Source organism: Amphiprion ocellaris, chromosome 8 (genome assembly GCF_022539595.1).
Source record: "Amphiprion ocellaris isolate individual 3 ecotype Okinawa chromosome 8, ASM2253959v1, whole genome shotgun sequence".
In the NCBI taxonomy this organism is placed as follows: Eukaryota; Metazoa; Chordata; class Actinopteri; family Pomacentridae; genus Amphiprion; species Amphiprion ocellaris.
The window spans coordinates 5,825,471-5,847,367 of NC_072773.1; the positions used below are offsets into that span (position 1 = coordinate 5,825,471).

Below are 21,897 nucleotides of genomic sequence, written 5' to 3' on the forward strand. Positions count from 1 at the left end.
TTAGATAGATAGACAGATTAAACCTATATTGATCCCACAGCAGGAATTTATTTATTATTCATTTATTCCCTTCAGTGTTTGCTCTCGCATAATTCCACATGAAAATCTGCATTGCAAATATCCTTAAAAAACAGAATATTCCAAACTATACTATAAATACTCAATAAAACTCCCAGCCATCCATTAATCTGCACAATATTCACCTCATTGAATAAACGTTTTTGTAATAAAAATCACGTTTTGGCGAATATTTCTCTTCACATTTGAATGCAAACCCCCTGAATAGCACAGTCTGAGCTGCACTGCCAAACAGCGGTAGTAAGAGGGTTTTTTCCACAGTGCACAGGAGCACATCGGCTGCTTGTATAAATGTGGAAGCGCCGCCCTCCCATTCAGCAGTTGTTGCATCGACCCCGTTGGGTACAACACGCGACGCAAACACACCGTTTTTAGAAAAGCCTCTTTTTTTTCCTTCCTTCTCTTCCTCTTTAAACCTCAAACGAAAACATGGTAAGTGCATGTTTTTTTCTACTCTTTCTGAATTTTTTTTTTTTTTTTTTTTTTTTTTGCGGTAGAATTCAGATAAAAATCGGCAGCAGCCGGTTGTTCCAGCGACGTCACCAACGCGTTTCCATCTCCACACAAAAACCTCCTTTTTCGAGCACAGGAGGGTCTTTGTAACCGAAACACACTGATAACCCTTCATGTTGTTGTGTTTAAGGATGGAGGTGATCGGTTTATTGTTGCAGCTGATGCACAGATTGCTGCAGCAGTGCCACGGTGTGATTGTCATTGTGTGGAGATGAGAACAATGCACTGACTGGCGGCGTTTAGAACCCACCTTACGGCCAATAAATCCCGTTTTTACGTAAAACAACAGCGCTATTTAACCTCATATATTTATTTTTTTTTGTCCAATTAAACGTGTGATTTATACTGAAATCTGTCACCTTACAAAAGCCCTTCCCTGTGTGGAGGCAGGGAGGGGCAGATAGGGTGGGGATGGATGAGGCAGTAGATTGCAGCTCTCATTTTTAATTTATAGGATACAGCAGCAGACAGGAGATAAAATTTTTAATCTCATCAATGATTAAACAAAAATCGCCTCTTTCACATAAAATGTGGAGTTAAATCCAACAAATACGCCATATTTTAATTAAATTTGAATTAAATACAGATTTTAACTGTATTAAATGACAGAGATGCGATAACAAATGAATTTTACTGTTTTTTAGGGGGTTTTTTTGCTTGTGAGCATCTGCTGTGATTGTGCATCCTCAGGGCACAAGTGGAATATTCCAGGCTAAGTGCACGCGCCCGTGCACAAGCAAATGAATTTGCATGTGTGCTTACGCCTGCAAAAGAGAAGGGAGGGGGGGTAGGATGAAAAGACAAGAGGACAAAAAAGACTTGAGGAAAGACGAGAGCGTCCGGCCTCTGCGGGGGCTGCTGTCAGGCTTTTCTGTCCCCCCTGTGGGGTTTGGTGCAGGGAGGCGCCTCCTGCTGCAACGCCGGTTCGTCTCAGACAGGGGGAGCAACCGAATGTTCCCGATTTCTGTAAAAGCAGGGGCAGAATGTGAAGCTAAAGCTTAAATAGCACAGGTAGATGACCTCTCTGTTTTTTTCTGTCCACAGCGTGAGTGCATCTCCATCCACGTTGGTCAGGCCGGTGTCCAGATCGGCAATGCCTGCTGGGAGCTTTACTGTCTTGAACATGGAATCCAGCCGGACGGACAGATGCCCAGCGACAAGACTCTTGGAGGAGGAGATGATTCCTTCAACACCTTCTTCAGTGAGACTGGAGCTGGAAAACACGTCCCCAGAGCTGTATTTGTGGACCTGGAGCCCACTGTCATCGGTAAGAGCTATCACTTCTGTCTGAACACTATTGTTATTGAAGCAAATTGAATGAAATGTCTTGAACCACAACTTATTCATTTTGTGTTTTTTGTTCTCCTTAGATGAGGTTCGCACTGGGACCTACCGCCAGCTGTTCCATCCTGAGCAGCTGATCACTGGCAAAGAGGATGCTGCCAACAACTACGCTCGTGGACACTACACCATCGGTAAAGAGATCATTGATCTGGTTCTGGACAGGATCCGCAAATTGGTGGGTAAAGTTATTCTTACATTTATCTTTATAATAACACATAAAATGGCATTCTGTATCTCATATTTTTTTGCTGTGTCTCCATCTCTGTCCTCAGGCTGACCAGTGCACTGGTCTTCAGGGCTTCCTGGTGTTTCACAGCTTCGGTGGAGGCACCGGCTCTGGTTTCACCTCCCTGCTGATGGAGCGTCTCTCTGTTGACTACGGCAAGAAGTCCAAGCTGGAGTTCTCCATCTACCCAGCTCCCCAGGTGTCCACTGCTGTGGTGGAACCCTACAACTCCATCCTGACCACCCACACCACCCTGGAGCACTCTGACTGTGCCTTCATGGTAGATAATGAGGCCATTTACGACATCTGCCGTAGGAACCTCGATATCGAGCGTCCCACCTACACCAACCTGAACAGGCTAATCAGTCAGATTGTGTCCTCCATCACTGCTTCTCTTCGTTTTGATGGTGCCCTGAATGTTGATCTGACAGAGTTCCAGACCAACTTGGTTCCATATCCCCGTATCCACTTCCCTCTGGCCACCTATGCCCCTGTCATCTCTGCTGAGAAGGCTTACCATGAGCAACTCTCAGTCGCTGAGATCACAAACGCCTGCTTCGAGCCGGCCAATCAGATGGTGAAATGTGACCCTCGCCATGGCAAGTACATGGCTTGTTGTCTTTTGTTCCGTGGTGATGTGGTGCCCAAAGATGTCAATGCTGCCATTGCCACCATCAAAACCAAGCGCACCATCCAGTTTGTGGACTGGTGTCCCACCGGCTTCAAGGTTGGCATCAACTACCAGCCGCCCACCGTGGTTCCTGGTGGAGATCTGGCCAAGGTCCAGAGGGCTGTGTGCATGCTGAGCAACACCACTGCTATTGCAGAGGCCTGGGCTCGGCTGGACCACAAGTTTGATCTGATGTACGCTAAGCGGGCCTTTGTTCACTGGTATGTAGGTGAGGGTATGGAGGAGGGAGAGTTCTCTGAGGCCAGAGAGGACATGGCAGCTCTGGAGAAGGATTATGAGGAGGTGGGAGTCGACTCCATTGAGGGCGAGGGAGAGGAGGAAGGAGAGGAGTATTAAAAAGGGACACAAAAGTCATTGACCAGCGAATAATTGATTGCAATGTGTCCCTGAATGCATTCCAAACAAATGTCTGTCAGTTTGGCTGTTCAGATTAAAACTCCTGAAAAATGTCAAGTTTGGCTATGTTCTCAATAAATTCTCTGTGATGTGAAGTTGTGTGTCTGTCATTAATTCTATCTAGACATAAACTTAATGTCAGTCATGATTGAGTTGTTCAAAAAAATGCTCAAATTCTGAATAAGTTACACAGCATATATAATTTACATGTAAATCCTTTTCCAATTATGAATAGGTTTCGTTTATGAAGAATTTTGTGTTATTGCATAACTGAATTCTGGAGCTGTTGGATTTCAATGCACAACCATCATAAATCTACAAATATGATTAGTATGTGATAAGCAAATGGTGTTTTGATTTATTTTTCTATTTTTCACCTACTTATTCTAACCAATAGGGGGGAGGATAGGTTTGTTTATCTACTGTTTTTGCAAAGCTGTGCACCATCAGATTATTTTGGGGGAGATTAGGGAGTCTGTCTCAAATCTTCAATAATCCCTCAAGAAGCTCAGCCTTACATCAGAGTAGCAGCTTTATTTGTAACTACTGTGCTCGAATCAAACTAAAACAACTCTGCGTAACTGTTTTCAGCATTGTTTATTGGAAAAACACTCACATTCAGTTTTATCCAAAATAACGCATTAATGTTTAGTAAACATGCTTCAAGCTGGTACAAAAAGTCTGTCTATGGTATAATTCCAGGAAATATTTTTGATTTAATCCTAAAAACCACACATTTGGGAAGTTTGTATTTCAAAAAACATGTAAAAAAAAAAACCCCAAACAAAATAGTAAAAAAAGACACCCCAGAAGCCTGTAAGTTGCTAATCAGATGCTACTTGGTTTGTATGTTTGAGGCCAGTGATGGTTCACACCGCTCCGTCCTGCAGCAGAGGGCAGTTATCAGCAGCTCCTCGTCTGTTCAGGAGGTTCCAGAACATCGAAGCTCCGGATGAGCTGCCAAGCTGTGGGCCTCCAGATGCAGCGATGTCTTCCTTCAGAGGACGATAAGACTTTAAGCGCCTGTTAAGCAAAGCACAAATACAGACGAGATGTTTACAGCATCTATAATTTATTAATAGAGTGCAAATGTGAAAGTGATAAATGAACTGACAGAGTATTAGCAACTGTATAATCAGATCAACTCAGCTCTTCAGAGCTTTACAGGAAGTTTACGCTCATTGATTAGCTTTACTTTTAGATCATCATTTTTGACTGAAGCAGGCAGCAGTAACACCGACTGTATGCTTCCTGTTCAGCACCAAACAGCAGACATTCATACTTAGAAACTTAGACTTAGCAGTTAAATACAGATATTTTTTCTCACAGGAATTGAAAGAAATTTTGTCTCGAATGCATTTGTATATTCTCCGATCTGCTACAAAATTAAATCACCGTCAGGTAAAGTGTATAACACTGATCATGTTCTGCTGGGAAACCTCGGACCCTGGCTTTTACTTTGACATGTACCAATTACCTAAAATTCATTAGAGACTAAGCATAGCACTTCCCAATGACAGCTGGCCTCCACTTGCAGACAATACACCCTGCCACATCAAAAAAACTGCTACGAACGAGTCACTACATGACATTAAGCCCAGTGGTGTTGACCTCTAAACTGCCCGGATCCCAGTTTAAGTGACCATTTGTGAGAGGCACTAGAACGAGTTGGATCCATGGAAACCCCACCCTGCAACCCTGTGGACCCAAAGAATCTGCTGCCAATATTCTGATACCACAGGACACCCCAAGAGGTCCCATGTCCATGATTTGGGAGTAGTTTTGGTAAAATGTGCCAAACCTGGGAGGGGAGCTCGCCAAACTTAGGCGTGCTGACCCCTGTTGGCATAGACTACTTATGGGGATATGGGATGTGACCTCACCGATAATGAAGTACCCTGAGCTGGTGCGGGAGGTGGAACGGTACAGACTAGATATAGTTGGGTTTGGGCTGACTGTTGTCTGTGCTTATTTACCGACCAGCAGTTCAGAGTACCAGTAACCATCAGGCTAAGGAAGGTGGCCTGGCTGGCTCAAAGATCTCCTGAAGCAGCGGTCAGTACCGGGGGGGCAAAAAGACTGCAGCTGTGACAGTGGCCAAAGCAAAGACTGTCTGGTGTGTGGGGAGAGGTATGAAAAGCTATGGAGAAGGACTTTCATTTGGCATCATGGAGGTTCTGGCAAACCATTTGACACCTCAGGAAGGGGATGCAAGGGTGGGTAGAGCCATGGGAGAGACTGCTGACCTGGCCTAGGGATATATTCAGGTGGTGGAAAGAAGACCTTGAGGAACTCCTTAATTTGGTTATGACATCCTCTGCTAGGGAGGCAGAGCTTGAACACTACAGGGGGAACCATGCCTTTTTCCATGCCACAGGTTGCTGAGGTAGTCAAGAAACTCCTTTGTGGGATGGCACCAGATATGGACAAGATTTGCCATGAAATGCTGTAGGTTCTGGACATCATTGGGCTGTCTTGGCTGTGGAGTGGCAGAATGAGATGGTGGTTCCCATTTTGAAACAGGGGAACCAGGGAGTGTTTTCTGACTATTGTGGTCTTACACTGCTCAGCCTCCCTGGGAAAGTATTCGGTTCGGTCTGTGAGGTCAGAGGCGGTGAGCTAACGGAGGAAGGAGCCGAATTTACGGCTCGGTTCGTCACGCCTGACGGGGGGATGGGGGGTGGGGGGTGGATCTCAAAATAAATATCCGCATACCACCATCGGGACCGGATATTCGGGTTCAGCCCTAGCAACAGGTTGAAGTTTCATGGAGAAAAGTAAGCAATGAAATTTTTGTCAATCTTTTCAGAGAATAACTGAAAACATACTTTATTGTGGTATATTGTGATATATATTGTTATCGTGATATAAAATAATCCATATCGTGATATATGATTTTTTTCCATATCGCCCAGCACTAAACCACAGCGTGTGTTCAGCTGTGAAGTAGCAGTAGTGACTAACTAATGAGTTTCCCATGGAGCTTATGGCAAGGGAAAGTGAGCTCTGTGCAATCAAAACTTGTTAGCTGCATTAGTTTATTGTTAATTTAAGAGATTTGTTGACAATACAGCAACTATAAGGTATCACCAAACTTCTCATGTAAAGTTAGTCAATATTTTTTAAAGTTACAGTTCTTACTTGTAAGAATACGCCACTATTGCCACTGCTAGAATGAGTACCAGGACACCCAGCAGCATGGCGATAGTGCCAGAGGAAGACAGCCCGGAGCCTGAAACAAAGATCACACTGTCAGCAAGCAGGACAAAGCAGATACATCATGCACTCTCAGACTGGTGTACGGTGGTTGTGTTGCATACCCATGTCAACGTTGACTTTGGCGCTGGTGACAGCTAAACTGACATCATTGGCCATGGACACATTGATGCAGTAGACACCGGAGTCATTGAAGAAGTGACGTAACACCAGCTGGCATTCTTTGGACGGCTCCACCATGTTGCATGCCGTATGAATTGGCCTCAAGCACTCTGCATCCAAAATCACACTGCACACTTCTTTAGGAAGGCTGCACAAAGGAAACATCCCAGTGAGTTAAAAAATAACCTGTCTGAAGGAATCTGTGCAGCCTCATTTGTTCTGTGGTGCGGCAGCTTTCACCTTCCCTGGCAGGTAACAGTGATATCCAAAACGTTTTTGTCCATTCCAGGTGTTGCCATCACATTATTGTCCATTTGTACTATCTCTACTTTTTCAATGGCCTCTGAAAACAAACACATAGAATATTATTTTACAAATGTTTTCACTTTCTGATTTTGATGTAAAAAGCACTGATGAAAAGTAACTCACCAAATATTTCAATGCCAGTGCAGAAAGAGCCATATCGATATATCACACAGTCATCATCAGCGGGTTTATCATTGGCCTCCCTCTTAGCAACGACAACGACTGTAGCTCGGCCTGTTAGCGTCACTGTTTGCTTTGCATCTGGTGAGGACAAATGTGGAATTATTACCCAGCATTTTTACATTTATATCAACATTGTAATCGTCTACAACATGGTTCTTTCGTGTACGAAAACAGCATCCATTTAAATGTATTTTAAGAGACATTTGTTGCGTTTTTTGACTACTACTGCTACTACTACTTTAGTGGCATATTTACACAAACTTGCATGCTTATGAGAAATATCTCACAATCAGTGGTTTTCATTTTGAGATCTGTCATTTCAACACTGACTTTCTTTTTTATCTTGCCCATCAGAAACGTATACACTACTGTTCAAAAGTTTGGGGTCACCTATGAAAACTCACTTCTATTCCTGTGCTAACATAACTGCACAAGGGTTTTCTAATCATCAATTAGCCTTTCAACACCATTAGCTAACACAATGTAGCATTAGAACACAGGAGTGATGGTTGCTGGAAATGTTCCTCTGTACCCCTATGGACATATTCCATTAAAAATCAGCTGTTTCCAGCTAGAATAGTCATTTACCACATTAACAATGTCTACACTGGATTTCTGATTAATTTAATGTCATTGTCATTGAAAAAAAACTGCTTATCTTTCAAAAACAAGGACATTTCTAAGTGACCCCAAACTTTTGAACGCTACACTGGAGACCATTGCTCCCCTCTTCAGCTCTGACAACATCATTGCTGTTTGACATAAACACAAGAGCAGAATTTTGCACAGAGACCAGATTTAAAACCGATATAGTGCAAAACACAAACACTTGCTCGGTGCTGACAGGCTTAGTCAGCATTGCAGAACTCGTTCAGCTTGAATATGAAGGACCTTTATTTATGAGGAAAGTCTCCACTCAAGTTTCAACAATATTATGACACAGTCGAAATAACTGCTATAAAGGAAAAGAAATGCTAATTAAAATCATCCATTTTAGAGAGCTGCCTTGACCATGTCATGAAATAAAATATAGTGATCATATTATAGGCATTTATTTGTATTTTATTTATAGTGACATGGTGTCTTTGCTCTGTTCAGACACAGCCTGAGGCAGTTATTTAAACTGAAGTACATTTTGTATCTCTTTGTGTGGACAGAAATATCTAAATCATCTTGTCTTGCTGCTGTGTTTTCTATTATCCGAATTGTTTGGGACACTTTTAAAAGAAACACTGGGGGTTTCTTTCGTGGCGAGACCTTATTTATCCATACAATCGGTGTGCCATTTAAGTCTGGGTTTGTTATTGTGGTCAGGAGCGGAAGAAGTGTTGAGAAGCTTCCTGTGCTATCCTTTGATGCGGCCTCTTCTGTTTCATATGGTAGTATAATAGCTAAATTTTTAAAAATGCAGTCAATAGAAAGTAGTTTTCTTCTGTATTTCCTGAATGCACCTTAATGCATCATGCTGGTTTGAGTTTAGAGTCTGTGCAGCTGTGTGGACAACAACAGGAGCTATGTTGTAATCTCACAAACATCAGTGATCGTGCAGACAAGAATCTACAAACTCAGTCGGCCGCTAACGTGTTCATGTATTCATGTAAATAATGTAGCCCGAAGCTCCATTTTAAAACTGAAGCTGTACTCTAGTTGTTGTAGATAAAAGGAGCCTTTATAGGTTAGATTAGAGGTTCTTTTTGCAGACAGGTTATTGAGAAGTTCAGTTTAGGTGATGTGAATACATGTTGTTCTTCATATGGATTAGTGTGTTTTGTAGATCCATGAATAGATAACAAGAGGCACAATGAAGCAATTCATTTCCAACATGCCCAGCGTGTTTGACAAGAGATTTACATTTTAGGAAATCAGATATGTGGTACATCAGGTAGGTGGATATCTAGTGTGAGAGCTTTAATTGTTGTTATTGTGCTTATTATCTCTGGCTGGAGCTGAACAGGTGAGATTCTGTAGCTCACCTGCTGCCAGTTTGTTCTCTGGCTGAGTGTCAGCAGGCAGCTGGTTGACGGGCGACGGAGTTTTGGCGACTGATTCCTGAGCAGGTTGAGTCGCGGAGGCGGTGGAGGCCTCGTCCTCGGTGTTGTCTTCTTCTGTGTCTGAAGGAACCGTGTTGACGTTCAGACCGACTGACTTGGTGGAAACCAGCAAAGGAACAGCAGAAACCAGTGCAGGAGCTTTAACTGCACACAGAAAGCACTGTTCAGTTACTGTTCCAGTAAGATGTGGAGCTGAGCTAGCATGTGCAGGTACAAAATATGGTGAATATTTTTAAAATTTTAGGGATTAATTTGACATTTACATTTTTGCTTTTTTGTCAAACTTTGATTTGAAGACTCTTATATGTATCTTTACCTTCAATATAAAGCATCAGCCAACAGCTAGATAGCATAGCTTAGCATAAAGACTGGAAACATTAAGAAAAAGTTGCCATACTGCACCTTCCAGCATGTTTAAAGCTCACTGATTAGCTCCTTAAGACTTTGCTTTTTTTTTTCGATTCCTAGATGAATAAAACATATTCAACTGCAGTAACAGCTCTAGAATTGTATGGACAAAACCAATAACCTCTGGCTGTATGGAGAAAAAACCTGGGAACAGTCTGAAATACAATCAGTGTCTTTGTTTCCATCTCCAGGCCAGAGGGATACTAGAAAAAAAACGGCAAAAATCTACTTTCTACTGATAAATATCAGCCTCATAGCAGTGAGTCAGTGACAGTGATGATATTGAACCTTCTCAGCTGCAACTCTATCAGATTAGATGCAACCAAAATAAATCAGAACAAAAGCAGCACCCATTTTCCGGCCTATTCACTGAAGCTTGTCAGCCTTCCAGCAGATATTTTGGCATGAAAACCGGAATTTTATAATTCAACAGAGTATCCTGCATCACTAATACATGTGGCTCTTAAAAAAAAAAAAAACAACAGCTGGAAAGCCTAGTGAAAATTGGGTTGTGATTTTTTTTTTTTTTAATTAATAGACCAGAATGGCAGTTGCACTGCTGCAATTACCAGCTGCAGCCAATTAAACATCTGCGTGTAGATATCTGTGATTTCAGCATTTCAAGCTAAATGCTAACACTTGCTTGCAAAAGTATGGTCAGATCTATTTGTTGTCATTTTAGGTGGTACAATTAAATTCTGTTTTGCAGCAGAAACACAAAAACATATACTGCTGTTCAAAAGTTTGGGGTCACTTAGAAATGCCCTTATTTTTGAAAGAAAAGCAGTTTTTTCATTGAAGATAACATTAAATGAATCATAAATACAATCTAGACATTGTTAATGTGGTAAATGACTATTCTAGCTGGAAACAGCTGATTTTTAATGGAATATCTCCATAGAGGTACAGAGGAACATTTCCAGCAACCATCACTCCTGTGTTCTAATGCTACATTGTGTTAGCTAATGGTGTTGAAAGGATCATTGATGATTAGAAAACCCTTGTGCAGTTATGTTAGCACATGAATAAAAGTGGGAGTTTTCATGGAAAACATGAATTTGTCTGTGTGACTCCAAACTTTTGAACAGTAATGCACATAAAAATACTGTTAAAATGCTCATTGAAATGGTCTATTTTTTAAACTCAGTTAATAAAAAGTGCAAACAACTACAGAATGATTAGTGCAAACTTGACAGAAAAATTAGCTTAGCATGTAGCATAGAAGGGGACTATATTGGGCGTGTGACAACCATGGCATGGCTAAGCAGGTATATTAGCTAACATCTTACTTTCGCATGTTAGCATACTAAGCTAATTAGCGCAAAATGTTAATGTTTAATCATCCTGCCCATACGTATTGTTTGTTCATTTTTAGTGTATTCCTATTTTAAACTGCTCCTCTGACACCTGTTCCTTACCTGTGGTGCCCTGGTCAGAGGGAGGACCAGGCGCCTTGGTAGGGTGGTCGGTTGAGGGGTCGCAGGCCTTGTCAGGGATCACCGCCTGGATCACCACCTGGGGCTTGAATGAACCGGAGCTGATGTAAGTGTGAGTGACAGTCAGCTCTCTGGATATCAGGGCTCCGCTCTCATCGCCAAAGTCCCAGTTGAAGGTGATGTCGGCATTGCTGAGGTACTCGCTGGGGTCATGGAGGGTGATGGTGAAGGCAATGGCCCGGTTCTGGATGAAGCGCATGTCTCCGGCCACGATGTCGTTCACCTGGTCCAGGGAGACGGCGAAGGGGATCTGATCTGAGGACAACGAATCATGAGAGGATGGTGTCAGTAGGACATTGTTGAGTTTATCAATCAGACTTTAAATACAACAGGAAGTGCCTCACAGATACAGTGAATAATAATACACTAAAGCAATACAAACTCTAACAACAACATCAAGTTACATATGAAGAGTTCAGTAAAACAGGGATTTGAGGAAACACTACTAGAAATAAATGCAGCATCATTCAAAATTTAAAAAGTAAGATGAGATATCCATCCATTGTCTATACACCACTTAATCCTCATTAGGGTCGCGGGAGGGCTGGAGTCTATCCCAGTTGACTTAGGACGAAGGCAGGGGACACCCTAGACAGGTCACCAGTCTGTCACAGGACTACACAGAGACAGTCACACTTGTATTCACACCTACGGACAATTTTGAGTCACCAGTTAATCTCAGCATGTTTTTGGACTGTGGGAGGAAGCTGGAGAACCCAGAGAAAACCCCCACATGCACAGGGAAACATGCAAACTCCATGCAGAAAGATCTTGGCAAGGCAGGGATGTGAACTGGAGATCCTCTAGCTGCAAGTTATAGCGCTAACCACCAAGCCACTGTGCAGCCCTAATAATAAGATATTTTTTAGAGTTTGTAATTTCCCATCCATCCATCCATCCATCCATTATCTACACACTGCTTAATCCTCACTAGGGTCATGGGGGGGCTGGAGTCTATCCCAGCTGACTCAGGTGAAGGCAGGGGACACCCTAGACAGGTCACCAGTCTGTCACAGGGCTACATACAAAGACAAACAAGCACTCACACATTCACACCTACGGGCAATTTAGAGTAATCAATTAACCTCAGCATATTTTTGGACTGTGGGAGGAAGCCGGAGTACCCGGAGAAAACCCACGCATGCACAGGGAGAACGTGCAAACTCCATGCAGAAAGATCCCGGGAAAGCCGGGACGCAAACCAGGGATCTTCTTGCTGCAAGGCGAAAGTGCTAACCACTACACCACTGTGCAGCCCCGAGTTTGTAATTTATCAGCTAAATCTTTGCATGATAGGGTCTTTAATTTTTTCTCAAACCTTCAGATTTTCAAGAACAACTTCTATGTGTTCCTTGATGCTTTAACGTCCTTCTTTCAAGCAGATGTGCCACATAATCTGTGCTTCTTATATCAGTATTTATACTCACGGAAGAATCTATATCTATATAGATCTATGCAATATCATTAGTATTCATGTATATTTTTTTATTTTTTATGCTACTTTGCTGCTGTGACACTGCAAATTTACACGCTGTGATTAAAATAAAGACCTATATCTTAACTTTGCTTTTAGAAAAAAGCAGTGTTAAACTCTGTGACTTCAGTTTTTACTGAAAAGTGTTTAATTAACTGTGATATAATTAAATATAACAGCATTTCATATATTTATTATCTGCTTTCTGTTGTGATGAATTGAATAAGTAGTTAGTTACAGCTATAAATATAAAATTCCCTGCTACTGAACATGGTTCCTGTCCTCTGCATACAACAATTTCTGACTTTATGACTGATTAGTTCCTGGAAACAGTCATTTAGCATTAACAGTGCACAAGACTAGACATTTCCATGAATGCACCAGAACTGGTTGAAAGGCTTTAAGTGAGAAATTCATCACTTTGTGTGTAGAGTTTAGTGTTTAGCAGCTTTTTGTTTATGCTCGGAGAGCGACCGGAATACTTGCTTGTGAAAAACTAACATTCTGTAGACTGTATTATGTATTAAATGTTAACTTGTTTTTTTTTTTTATTAAAGCAGAAAATCTAGGAAAATCATCTTAAATTCTTGTTTTGTGTCATCTAGTTTTTGAATTAATGCTTAAAGGAGTTCTATACTTTAAAGTTGTGTCATTGACTCTTGGTGGTTAGTCCAACTATGAAGCACCTTCTGGAACTAACCAGTGATGGAGAACTGTGTGGAGGCGTAACCCAGAGGAATGAACTTCTCTTTGCTGCGGTAGTGATAGATGACGATGTCCATGGTGTAGGAGCCCAGAGGGATGTCATCAGTCCCGATGGTCAGAGAGGAGGAAGGTCCGTCTGCTACCTGCCAGTACTGACCTGAACGATGAGGAAATTTAATTTCATTCATATAATATCGTCACAAAAGTTTCTGTAAGATGTATTGTGGGACATTGTTACGGCCGCTGGTGGTAGTGTGCCATCTCGCTTCTGTGGTGGCCTCTATGAGGGGTTATAGCTGTAAAAAGTGTTTTCTAACCCTAACCCGTTTACCCGAGTCTCGGTGAAGACTTGAACTTTGGCTACCAGCTGTTCAACTCGGGTTAGGGGTTCCTTGTTGTCCTGTGTCTTAATGTGTGTTTTGAGGCACTTGTGTTCGTTTCTGTTGTTGGTTACAGGTATTGCTATTGGGTTTAAGTTTAGTCAAGGAGTTATTTGTTTTCTTTTTCTTTTGCTAGCTAGCTGTTGGCCTTGGTTTTGTTTTGTTTGGTTCTTTGATTTAGCAGCATCTACCAGCTCTGTTTTCTTTGTATTATCACTCTTCTTTCAGTTCTTTTGTAAGCAATAAACTGCTTTACCAAACCAATAGCATCTGTTTTTTTGGTTGTGCACAGATGACCATACAGAGCTGGGTCATAACACTCCACAAGAATTATGGAAGCTGCATTGGGTACAAGAGTTTCATGTGGCTACACAGTAGACCGGTTCACAGAAAGAACAAATTCCTCATAAGGGCAAAATCTCAAAAAATAATGAGATGGATGATGTCATCTTTCAACAAGTTCAACATTTATTGTGAGGCAGCCAGTTCTTTGATTTAGCAGCATCTACCATCCCAGTTTCTTCATATCGTCACTGTTCTTTTGTGTTAATTTCCTCACTCAGCAATAAATTGCTTTACCCAAATCCATTACATCCGTTTTTTTGCTGCACCTGTCTGACCCTAGAGAGCTGGGTGGTAACAGACATGTAGAGATTAAAACACCCGTCAAATGAAGGATAATCCACATATGACTCCAGGAGAATGATCTTAGTTTGTTTGCTGTTCCATGTCAGACTGAATGAAGTGGTTTAATCTGATCATATGACGAGGTTCATGATCCAGCTTTTGGTTGTTTTGCATGTTTTCATTAGAAATGAAGGGTTTGGCAGCAGAGTGGTCAGACTCACTTTATGTAGTTTTTGAGAAAAATGGGTTCAGTGTCTTGTGTTGTCAAGAATGATCTAACATTCACTGTAATCCTATATCTGGGTTGTGGGTTAGACCACTTTACTACTAAATTCTAGACCATAAAATATTACAGAAATCATATAAAACTCAGGCTGGATTTTTTGTGGGTTAGACCACTCTGCTTCTAACCCTCTCATGCCATTCTGCAAGCTTTCAATCATTTTTAATAATTTTTCAGTTCATTCTGAACAGATTTAAGTAATTTTGGAAAAATTTTGAGTCATTTTGTAAAGAGTTTTATCATTTCTAATAATTTTTGTGTAAATCTGGACACATTCTCTGCAATTTTGCATCATTTTCAAGTCATTTTAGACAAGTTTTGAGTCATTTTGGATGATTTTTAAAGCATCTTGGACAAATTTAGTCATTCTGCAAATTTTCAGTCGTTCTGAAACATTTTTAATAATTTGATAGAAATTCTGACTGATTTTAGATCATTTTCAAGTCATTTTAGACTATTTTCATGTCACTGAACAAATTTTTGTCATTTTGAATCATTTCAGGAACAATTTCTGTAATTCTGAATCATTTTCAAGTAATTTTGGAAACATTTTGAATACTTTGGGATCATTATTGAAGCATCTTGGACAATAAGGGTTTGAAAGCAGAGTAGTCTGACCCACTTTCTGTAGTTTTGGAGAAAAACGGGTTCAAAGTTTTGTGTTTTCAAGAATGATCTAACATCCACTGTAACGCTGTACTTGGGTTGTGGGTTAGACCACTTTACCACTAAAATCTAGACCATAAAATATTACAGAAATTATATAAAACTCAATTTGGATTTTTTTTGTGGGTTAGACCACTCTGCTTCTAACCCCTGAAATCCTCAGCGATGTTTAAAGAGTCAACAGCTTCACTCACCCCAAGTCTTCCAGACGAACACGTACGCTGGTTTCTTGTCCTTCTTCACTGGCGTCCCATCAGGAAAAACAGCCTCCCAGTCTGTGTTCTGTGCTGGGTAAACTGGTTCAAACTGGTGGTACTTGGTTCCTGCAACAGAGAGAATTTAAATATGAGCACCAGAAAATCAAAAACTGAAGTGTGATGAGGTAATGGTTGATTTATTTGTGTTTGCATGTGAGATTTTCAGGTATTTTTCAAAGAATTGAAGGAATTAAAAGTATTTTACATCCTCAAGGGAACATCCTAGATACGATTTGGTAAAAATTCTAGTCATGTTTTTAATGCAAAGTTCTCAGAATGTTTTTCTTAAAGGGAGGATAAGTTCTCTAAAGATGTTCTAAAAACCTTTTCCAAATGTTGCACTGAGGATGGGTAGAAAGATGTTTCATCATGCTGAATGTATCTTCCAACAACTTGCTGCTCTGTTTACTGTTTTTGAGCCATGCTGCATTTACTTTAGTGATACAGTATGTTTTATTTTCCTTGTCTGTCTAAAAGTGTCCAAACTGATTTTAAATTTGTCCAAAGTAACATAAAATTGTTCAGATTGACCCAAAATTTTCCCAAAACTCAAGAATTGTCCAAAGTAACTTGAAAACTGCTGAAAACCACTTTAAACTAGTTCAAAATGACACAAAATCTGTTCAAAATGACAATTCTTTTGTCATCATGGACAATTTGAGTGATTTTGGTCAAATTTCAATCCAGTTTTGTGTCTCTGCTTATCATCTGTAGAAAGATGTTTCACCATGCTGAATGTATCTTCCAACAACTTGTTGCTCTGTTCACTGTTTCTGAGCCAACTGGACTGAAATTTGACTAAAATGACTAAAATTGTCCACAATGACAAAAGAATGGTCATTTTGAACTAGTTTAAAGTAATTTAAGAGAGTTTTTGAATTATTTTGGGCAATTCTTGTGTCAATTAGAGCATTGTTTTGTTGCTTTGGACAAATTTTGAGGCAATTCGGAAGATTTTATGTTTCCTTGGACACGTTTCAAGCTATTTGAGACAAGTTTAAAATCATTTTGGACAATTTTAGACTGACAGAGACAACAAAACCTAGTGGATAGATACAGTGAATGCAGCATGGCTCATAAACAGTGAACAGAGGAGCATTTTGTTGGAAGATACATTCAGCATGGTGAAACATCTTTCTACAGCTGATAAGCAGAGCAGTGTCAGTTCATAAAAGTTGTAAAAATGAAATAATGTTGTAAAATTGCTGTCCAAAATGACTCAACAATTGTACAAAATGACATACATTTGTCAAAAAATGGCTCAAAAATTGTCAAAAATCAGATATGTTCATACAAAATTGCTGAAAAGATTATTGAACATGCACCAAAATGTGTCCAAAATGACTCAAACAATTTTCCAAAAGGATCATGACAAGAAAATCAAAGCTACTGGATCAGTAAAATGTATGCAGCGTAGCTCATAAACAGTGAACAGAAGAGCATGTTGTTGGAAGATACATTCAGCATGGTGAAACATCTTTATAGAGCTGATAAGTAAACACTCGTTCAATCGTTCAAAATGAAAAAAATTGTGTCAAAATTGTCTCAAAATTGTCTCAGATTGTCCAAAAATGACTCAAAAATGCTAATTTTGAACTAGTTTAAAGTGATTTTGGACAGTTTTCGAGTTATTCTGGACAAATCTTAGGTCTATTTAGACATTTTTTTGATTGCTTTGGACACATTTTGGATCAATTTGGACAATTTTATGTTACTTTGGAGAGTTTCAAATGGTTTCGAGAGACTGAGAGGAAAATCAAAGCTACCGGATCAAAAAATTAATGAAAGTTTGATGTTTTTAAAAGTTAGCATTGTGTCACTGGGGGTCAAACATGTTTGTTTTACCGTTAACTATGCAGTCTTCAGCCCAGACCACGTCTCCGTCCGGCTGCACCTTCTGGTTGTGAGGAAACTCCAGGTCGATGGTGAAGGTCACTCTGGCTCCGGTCAGAGTCGGTGAATCGTTTCCGACATTAAAAATCACTCGTCCACCTGCAGCAGGAGGCAGAAATACAGAATTTACACGTCTGAATGTGTTTAAGAAGATTGTTTTATAGGATATTATGTCCAGTCAGAGCAGACGAACCTTTCCAGGAGTCTCTGTATCGAGGGTCTCCATCTTTCCAGATTGGATACATCTTCGTGTTCCATGACGGGTAACGAGTGAAGCGGTTTTTAGGCTCTGAAATGTCAAAATAAATTAAAATTATTTAAATAACATGACTAAAGTGCTGCACATGTTCACAGACAGGCAGCAAAAGATATGTACAGACAAAAAATATATTAATATATTCAGTATACAAACTTCAATCAATAAAGAATCTGTCAGTAAAACAGTAGAAATAGCTTTAAAAAATTAAACAAGCAACAGAGGACAACAATTTGTTAAATTCAAAAATAAAAATAAATCTGAAATATTTGAACAAAGAAATGCTAAAATAAGTCTATTGTTTATTGTTATTTCAGAAAATGCCACAGTATCATAAAGGAAAAGACAAAATAAATACACAATACAAAAAAAAGCAATAAGTCCTGAAATTAATCAATTCCAGTTAATTCTAAACCTGCAGTCGGTGCAAATATAGACGAAAAAGCAATTAAATAAATTCCAATAAATGAAAAAAAAACTGTTTTTATAGATTCTGAACACTTTTCAGACACCAATTGTGCTTGTTTTAGATTTTTTTCCAGGCATTATTGCTGATTTATATACATTTATATTCATATTTATGTATTTACAGGCCATTATTTAACCTGAAATGCAGCTGAGGGTTTCTAAATGAGGGTGTATTTCATTACCAGAACAAACCTCTGGTCCTGATCCGTCTCATGTGACGCTCAGCAGACCGACTTCATGATTATTTGACAGATTAACAAAGTCACACAGCGGAATTTGGATTAAACAAGTCGGCAGGTAGCAGAAGTCGGAGCTAAATCAGAAGTTTTTAATGAGGTTATGAATTCAGACGGTTTTATTTTAAAGTTATCACGCGTCTCTTTCAGGTGCTGCTTATGTTTTCCAGTGTGTTAACGGCATTTTTTTTTTTTCCAGATCTGAAAGTAACATGCATGCTTTTATGTAAGGCATTTTTCTGAAACAATTCTCTTTTCTGTTGTTTGTGTGCCATTTCTGTTGTTTTATACCTTGTTCTTTTCATTTCATCTCTTCTTTTATTGTTTCATCTCTGTTTTTGTTGTTTTTGTCATTTTATGTCTCATTTCTATTGTTTTGTGTCTCATTTTTGTTTTTTTGTGCCTCATTTCTGTTGTTTTGTGTCTCATTTTTGTTGTTTTATACCTCATTTCTGTTGTTTGTATCTCAGTTTTGTTGTTTTTGTCCTTTTTATCTCTCATTTCTCTTCTTTTGTGTCTCACTTTTGTCATTTTATGTCTCATTTCTGTTGTTTTGTGTCTTGTTTTTGTTGCTTTGTGTCTCATTTCTGTTGTTTTGTGTCTTGTTTTTGTTGTTTTGTGTCTCATTTCTGTTGTTTTGTGTCTTGTTTTTGTTGCTTTGTGTCTCATTTCTGTTGTTTTGTGTCTTGTTTTTGTTGTCGGTGTTTCCTTTTTGTTGTTTTATGTCTTATTTTTGCCATTTTGTGTCTCATTTCTGATGTTTTGTGTAATTTTATGTCTCATTTCTGTGTCTCATTTTTGTTATTTTGTGTTTTGTGTGTTGTTTTTGTTGTCTGTTTCCTTTTTGTTTTTTGTGCCAGGTTTTTGTAATTTCGTGTCTCATTTCTGTTGTTTTTCTTCTGTTTTTGCAGGCGCTGAAGAGATGTTAGCAAAAACTGGTGCTAAAATCCTCATTCTGTGCAAAAACTCAGTAACAAATTTGAGAAGAGAACAAAGCGAGTCGATGCAAAAAAAGTACTGCAACTTTGCAAGAAACCATCTTGATTTGTTTAACTCATCTAAAGTTGGATTTTATGTGGATTTTTTTCTGAGATGAAAGAATTTCAGAGTCTGGGCAGAGAAAATGACCTCAACCATCAATAAGTTACAGCTACATGCTGCAGATACTGCTTGAGCACAGAAGTATCATTTTAAAACGCATGATTCTACTAGGATTAAGAGAAAAAAAGTGAGTGTTTTGTTCCACAGAGGTCAGATTCTGTGTCGTTTGCCTTCATGCCTGCAGGTCGTGGGAAAAACTGGATCTAAAGACGACGTCAGGAGAAAAACCTTCACAGAAAACACGACAACACCGTGCAAGGATAAAAAATCCTGAAGGTGAAATCAGAGTTGATTCTGTTACATTGTTTCTGACCTTTTAGGCCTTCAGGAACGTAAAAATTGTCTCATTAAAACACATGCTGCAAAAATACCCCACCAAATTAAAAGCCCAAACTCTTACTATGAGCAGGGTTGAGTTTAAAAGACAAGTGATTTTTTTCTTGAATTTTGTCAAAGCATCTTCCTTAAAAAGCACTAAATAATACATTTATGCTAAAACATAAATGTAAATATAAAATATTATACTCTTTTAGATATGTAGTCTTTGCTAGATAGAAAACATTGAGTCAAATTCTGAATATTGTCCTAAAAAAAGCAAATTTTGTGAGAATGAACGTTTTCCTGATCGATGATGATGATGATGATGATGATGATGATGATGATGATGATGATGACAATTATTATTATTATTATTATTATTATTATTATTATTATTATTATTATTATTATTATTATTATTATTATTATTATTATTATTATTATTATTATTATTATTATTATTATTATTATTATTATTACTACTACTACTACTAGTAGTAGTAGTAGTAGTAGCAGCAGTATTTCAAATTATTATATTTCAAAAAATTTTAAACATTATTAATAATAATTTAACTAATAATGAAAATGTACTATTATTAATTAAAAACATTAATATTGCTAATGTAGTTAAAATAATAATGATAATAATGATAATAATAATAATAATAGCATGCAAGAAATGCAGCTCAAAGTGTGCATTATTTAGTAAATAAATCTAGACAATTTAACTTCTGCAGCATGACTTTGGTTTGTGAGATTGATATTTTCATTTTTCACATTTTTTTTTCTAAACTGCTGTTCAAACAAAAATGTTTTTCTACATTAATTTGACAATTTAAGAAAATAATAATTACATTTAATTTGAATATAATTAAATACAGAACTAAAAACAAATTCAGGATTTTAGATTCAAATTAATGCATTAGCAGCAATTTAAAAAAATTAAAGTAACATAAATATACTTAATTCTTAGTGTTTTGCTTTTTGTTTTTTTAAACCTACACACATAATACATTCTTAAAGTGACATTTTCACTTCCCATCACTTGTAATTGAGTAATTTTTAAAATATATTTTAGCAGTTTAAGTGACTAAATAATCTGAAAGTCTTCTGCAAGAAATAAAAGTTCTGTTGAATCCACCTTTAAGTTTGTGCAGCAACATCATGATCGAAATGCTGTAAATCAAACTGATCTTGTCTGAAGCTGCAGATTAAACTACATTATATCATTATATTACTATATATACATTCTAAAGTATTTCTCTACTCACTGGCATCAGTAGAAGCTGCAGATTAAACTACATTATATCATTATATTACTATATATACATTCTAAAGTATTTCTCTACTCACTGGCATCAGTAGAAGCTGCAGATTAAACTACATTATATCATTATATTACTATATATACATTCTAAAGTATTTCTCTACTCACTGGCATCAGTAAAAGCTGCAGATTAAACTACATTATATCATTATATTACTATATATACATTCTAAAGTATTTCTCTACTCACTGGCATCAGTAGAAGCTGCAGCCAGCAGCAGCAGCAGCAGCAGCACAGCAGACGTCCACATTGTCCCTTTAGTGAGCAGCAGGAAGCAGAAACGAGGCTTTATGAACTCTCTGAGGGTCCTGAAGACCTCCTCCTCCTCTTCATCTTCCTCCTCCTCCTCCTCCTCCTGATCTTCCTCTTCCTCCTTCCTTGGTTTGTGTATTTACAGTAGAAGCTTGTCTCTGGATTACAGTACAGTAGAGAAAGAACCTTGTAATCACCTGAGAAATGTCAAATTCCTCCAGAGCTTTAACTTCTGTTAGCGAAGCATCACGACACTCTGAAGAGACTCCAAAAAAGAAACATTTTTAATTAAAACGATTAAACTGCTGTCATTTTGTGTCTGTTTATTTCTTTTTGTGTCTCATTTCTGTTGTTTTGTGTCTGTTTTTTGCCATTTTGTGTCTTGTTTTTGTCTTTTTGTGTGTCATTTCCCTTGTTTTTGGTCTTGTTTCAATTGTAAGTGTCTCATTTTTGTTGTTTTGTGAACTTTTTTGTCATTTTGTGTCTCATTTCTGTTGTTTTGTGTCTCATTTCTGTAAGTTTGTGTCCTGTTTTTGTCGTATTATTTCTCGTTTGTCATTTTGTGTCACATTTTTGTCATTTT

The 21,897-nt window shown here is 38.6% G+C and overlaps 2 protein-coding genes across 2 annotated transcripts; one reads left to right on the forward strand and one right to left on the reverse strand.

Annotated features, from left to right (window-relative positions):
* The first annotated feature begins 348 nt into the window (after positions 1–348).
* tuba1c (tubulin, alpha 1c) lies at positions 349–3,343 on the forward strand. Its single transcript, XM_023296411.3, has 4 exons — positions 349–510; positions 1,636–1,858; positions 1,962–2,110; positions 2,208–3,343. Exons 1-4 carry the CDS (start codon positions 508–510, stop codon positions 3,186–3,188), a joined length of 1,356 nt encoding a protein of 451 aa, XP_023152179.1. The 5' UTR covers positions 349–507; the 3' UTR covers positions 3,189–3,343.
* A 483-nt stretch (positions 3,344–3,826) lies between these two features.
* Positions 3,827–21,342, reverse strand: pmelb (premelanosome protein b). The gene is made up of 12 exons (XM_055012688.1): positions 21,252–21,342; positions 17,549–17,644; positions 17,308–17,454; positions 15,400–15,528; positions 13,245–13,406; positions 10,993–11,325; positions 9,089–9,310; positions 7,056–7,193; positions 6,867–6,969; positions 6,569–6,774; positions 6,390–6,480; positions 3,827–4,271 (listed from the first exon to the last, which is right to left on the reverse strand). Exons 1-12 carry the CDS (start codon positions 21,310–21,312, stop codon positions 4,118–4,120), a joined length of 1,842 nt encoding a protein of 613 aa, XP_054868663.1. The 5' UTR covers positions 21,313–21,342; the 3' UTR covers positions 3,827–4,117.
* Between the last annotated feature and the right edge of the window lie 555 nt (positions 21,343–21,897).